The sequence below is a fragment of the Alosa alosa genome, chromosome 20 (assembly GCF_017589495.1).
Source record: "Alosa alosa isolate M-15738 ecotype Scorff River chromosome 20, AALO_Geno_1.1, whole genome shotgun sequence".
Lineage (NCBI taxonomy): Eukaryota > Metazoa > Chordata > Actinopteri > Clupeiformes > Clupeidae > Alosa > Alosa alosa.
Genome location: NC_063208.1, coordinates 8,480,303 through 8,485,129, shown reverse-complemented (window position 1 = coordinate 8,485,129; position 4,827 = coordinate 8,480,303). Strand labels below are relative to the sequence as shown.

Here is a 4,827-nt window from a genome sequence, read left to right as displayed (position 1 = left end):
CAATGTACCTTACCGGTTTACCTTGTTTTCAACTAATTAATTCTTACAGAATTGTGGTTTGTATATGTTAATAGCTATTTGTATTATTCTGTTAAATTTGATTTAGTCTATTACTATTAAGTCATTTACTATTACTATTTATTTTTATATAGTCTATTACTATTTACTCTTTTTATTTAAGCTATATGATTTTACTTTAAACTGTTCATTTAAATCTGTATGTAATGTTTATTGATGTCTTTGCAAGTCTATTTGGACAAAAGCGTCTGCTAAGAACCATAAACAAACACAACTTGCATCTATGTCCTGGCAATCAAATAGCAGGAGCAGCATTCTTACCACTGCCTCGGTCAGTGCCCTTGCTGGGGGCCGAGGGGATGCCTGAGGGGCCTCCCATGGGGTCCGGGGTCTGGGCAGAGGCCTGCTGTGGCTCCTGGCTCTGGGCCCTGTCAAGTGGCTGGGATGGTGGGGGCGGCTGAGGGTTGGACTGGCTGGGGGGCGCACGGACGGCAGTGGACGCCACGTTGGCTCGCCGCAGGGTCTGCGGACCGGCGCGACTCCTCCTAGAGGGTGACGTTTTCACTGTAGAGGAAAAAACGTGGGAGAAGAAGAGATGAGGAGGGGAAGAGAGAAGTGAGAGGCGGACGGACAAAAAACGGTACATTTTAAGTAAAAGGAAAGTTTGGATCACCAAGAGACAATGAAAGTGAAAGTAGGGCAGTTGAAAGTTTCAAAACTTGATTCAAAAGTGTCTGTGTTAAGAGGAAGTAGACACAGATGGACATGTCATGCAGAAAAGGCCAAATGACATGAGCCTTGGGCACATACATTCTCGTGGGATCCTCTTAAAGACTGCGCTGCACATGAACCTCTGGAAGCGGTCGGCATAAAAACCTGGCCTGTGTACCGACACCGTATCCTGCAGTCAAAAGACAAGACACTTGACACCACATATCTGTGGAAGTAATTTAGTGCAATTTACGACTGTGTCTAAGTGCTTGCAGCGCAGCAATGGTGTGTTTGTGTGTTTATTTGTGTGCGTGTGGGGGTAGTTATCACTTGATCCTCTCTCACCCCGTCATGGACAAGAGCCTTCCAAGAATGTTCCAGCTTCTTCACGAATCTAAACACAGATAAAAAATAAATGTATGACTTCTCCAAATTCACACATCTTTAAAAAGACAACCACCACACAGAAAGACAGACACACAAACACTGAAAAGGCAGAAGACATTTCTCCACAAAAATGATAAGAACATAAAAGACATTTTGAGCACACCTACCTGTATGACTGCAGGATGTCAATTATTCCAACGAAGAGGAGCACCCTTTCCCCTTTGGAATGCGCAGGAATACCACCCATGCTGAAGAAATAAACAAACAAACAAAACAATACAATCAACAAACAATACAACAGAAACCTCCATTCACCAAATTCCTATCATGCGGAAAAATCTCTGCCTGATGACGATCTGTTGTCGTCCAGATTCCTGCCAAAGTAACCTTACCAGACAGACGGAAAGAGTCGTTCCAGGTAAACAGACAATAGCCCTCATCCCAGGTAATCAAACAATGAACACTGACGAGAGTCATTCCAGGTAAACAGCACTTACTGGTTGTGTCCCTGGTCTGAGCACTGGATGGCCTCGAGGGCTGTGCAGTAGAGCGGCTTCTGGCCCTGTGCTCTTTTCTGTTCGGGCACAGCCGCGGGCACCTCGTCGCCCCTGCCCTGCTCCAGCCGGTGGATGCCCACCAGCAGGCTGTAGTCCATGATCTTGAAGCTCTGCAGCAGCTGGCGAGGGAGGGAGGTGGGCAGAGCCAGTTGGGGGGGGCACAGAAATAGAAGAAGGCGTGTGGGGGTTTATTATCGAGATGCACACAGGCCAGGGGATTGCACCACTCACTTTCACTTTCGCCATGAGTTGCACATCAAATGACACTAGTCACAGTGTTGCACCTGTTGCTCTGAAGTATAATATCATCTAATTCTCTAACCTTCTCTCTCCTTTCACACATGCATAGAAACACACACAGACACACACACACCACTGTATGTATTATACATTTCCACAGCTATGAGACTACTGCACACCATAGCAGTAGCTTCATGGCAGCACAGGTCCAGAGTTCTATAAATTATATCTTGAGTTTTCCTCCTTCCTGTCCTAAACCACCCTCCCCAGAATAGACACTAGTTATTGTTATGTATATACAGACACAACCACATTCAGGCACTCTTCTTCACTCTCTTAATTTAACCCCATCTCTCTCTCTCTCTCTCTTTTTCTCTTTTTCTCTCTCTCTCTCTCTCTCTCTCTCTCTCTCTCACCAGGCAGTCTCTCTGGATGGTCTTGCAGAGGGCGTTGTAGTGGTCAGCGTCCAGTAGGAGCCCCTCAGGAAGGTCCTGACGGAAGTCCAGGTCCTTGAAGGTGGGCGAGAATTTGGTGCGCTCGCGCGACGACGCTTGGCGCTTATACGTGGAGCCCTTCAGGTCGAACTTGAGGTGCATGGGGATGGAACGGGGCAGCAGGTTGTTCATGACCACCAGTCGGATGTTCTTGCCACCCGTCTGGATGCAATAGAGTCCGTAGAACTTGGGGAGGAGGGTATGCCTGTTCTGGTTCAGGTTCTATAAAGAGAGATGATTCTGTTCACAAATGTATAAGAAGATAGGCTCTCTTTCCGTACATACTAGAGGCCGACCGATACGGGATTTAAAAGACCAATACCGATTTCGATATTTGAGGATTTACAAAAGCGATAAACGATAAATCAGCCGATATTCATTTTTAACAAACACAATGTTGTGAGTTGTGTTTAAATAGGCCTACCTATCTGGTATCCTAATGAAAGGCTCTTAAAAAATAGTGTCAGATCTTTAGCCATATCCACGCCTCAAGCGTGGCTCAAATCGCGCCGCAACCGCGACCCAGTTACAAAATAGAGGGGAGGCCTATTTTTTCCGCTTCATACGAGCGGCTGTGTGTAGAAATATACTGAAAAGAGAAAAATTGACATTTGATAGTCATAATTTCTGTTTAAAAGGACAGACTCCCAATTTCTCCTTATAGGCCTATTCCTATTGGGGGGTACTTACAGTAAACAGCAGCCACACTAGCTCCATCATACCCGAGTCTCAAGCGTCGCACGAACCGCGCTGCAAACGCAACCCAGCTAGAGAAGAGAAGGGATGCCTACTTTTTTCCGTTTCATGCAAGCGGTTCTGTGTAGAAATTGAAAACCAGTTGATGGTTTTTAAAAGGGGAAGTGGAGACAACATGTACTATAAAGTAGCAGAAATAGGGTGACCACCATCCCCATCCAGACTCTGAAAAGGAGGACAAGCTGCATGTGTGTGTGGGGGAGGGCCGTAAAACATCAACATTAGGTTTTTACACACCGTTAACAGCATTAAACAGTGTGATACTTTTGAAAGAAAAACTGCATAATGTAAGATAAAGTCTATACTCATATATGACGTTTTCATTTTGCTGCTCTGCTGTTGCCAAACGTTCTGCAGTCGAAGATCAACCATGTTTAACTTTGATCGCGACGTGCTGTAAATGACAGCTATTTTGTTTTGAGCCCAGTGGCAAGCACAACACAGATCTCTCTCCCTCAACCCAGCGCAACCTAGCAGCGAGTGCAGTACATGTCGCTTCCAATCTGTCCAATCAAGCCCCTTATGTGCAACTGCAGAGAACACATTGTTTTTATCATCGCTATTTTGTTCCATTTGCAGTGGAGCACTTGTATCATCCATACAAGCATTGTTTGCTGTGGAGTATTTGTATCACCGCTACTTATAAGCATTGTTTGCTGTGGAGCACTTGTCAAAAAGATGGACAAATGTCCAAAAAGGAGGACGTTTTACCTAGGTCCAGACAGAGGGCTTGAAGTCCAGACAAATGCCACCTTAGACAAACAATGGCATTAGGCCGTTATAAACGGCAATACTGATAGATCCCAAATAGCTAATATCGGCTTACCGATTTACCGGTCGGGCTCTAGTAGCATTTATGCACAGGCTGAATATACTGACGTTTTTCACAATTACAAGGACAGACACAGACACAGCAAACACCACATCCACTCACACAGTACTGTAATTAAAAAGCATTACTTACACGCACAGACACACACAACACACAAACACACACACACGCACACACACACTACTATAATTAAAAAGCATTATTTTGTATGCAAAACAAATTGCACTTATCCCGGTATATAAAAACTATACACTTATCCACATGGGTAGAAATACACACGCATGCGCACACACACGCATACACACAAACACAAACACAAACACAAACAATCCCATACCAGGAAGTATCCAGGCAGGAGTTTCTGCAGGAATTCTGCCTCCTTATGCTGCACAGTTTTGATGATGAACTCGTCATCACTGGAGACATAGAAGAGGGAGCCGCTGGCTCCTGAGCTGGACAACTCAATCAGGGGCTCGTTACAGAGGGAGTACTGCACACACACACACACACACACACACAACTCAATCAGGTGCTTGTTACAGAGGGAGTACTGCACACACACACACACACAACATGTCACCTCGTTACAGAGGGAGTACTGCACACACACACACACACACACACACACACAGACAACATGTCACTATACAGTACAAATAGAGCTTTAACATACACACAGACACAAACACACACAGTAATTACACAAGGTGTGCTGTAATTGCACAGACACACACACACACACACACACACACACACACACACACACACACACACACACACATAACAAACGGGAGCCTGAAGAAGCATGCTCCTTTTACAAAGGTTCAGGTTT

At 45.1% G+C, this 4,827-nt stretch overlaps 1 protein-coding gene across 5 annotated transcripts in view; it reads right to left on the bottom strand.

Moving 5' to 3' along the window:
* The window catches only part of LOC125284783 (phosphatidylinositol 4-phosphate 5-kinase type-1 alpha-like), a 15,017-nt gene that overhangs the window by 4,133 nt on the left and 6,057 nt on the right, over positions 1-4,827 (bottom strand). For all 5 annotated transcript variants that reach the window (XM_048228898.1, XM_048228902.1, XM_048228901.1 and 2 more), the window contains 7 exons: positions 4,333-4,485; positions 2,330-2,629; positions 1,614-1,792; positions 1,284-1,364; positions 1,075-1,123; positions 829-919; positions 340-582 (listed from right to left, as the gene is read on the bottom strand). In XM_048228898.1, the coding sequence (XP_048084855.1) occupies positions 340-582; positions 829-919; positions 1,075-1,123; positions 1,284-1,364; positions 1,614-1,792; positions 2,330-2,629; positions 4,333-4,485 (1,096 nt within the window). The remainder of the gene's footprint in view (positions 1-339; positions 583-828; positions 920-1,074; positions 1,124-1,283; positions 1,365-1,613; positions 1,793-2,329; positions 2,630-4,332; positions 4,486-4,827) is intronic.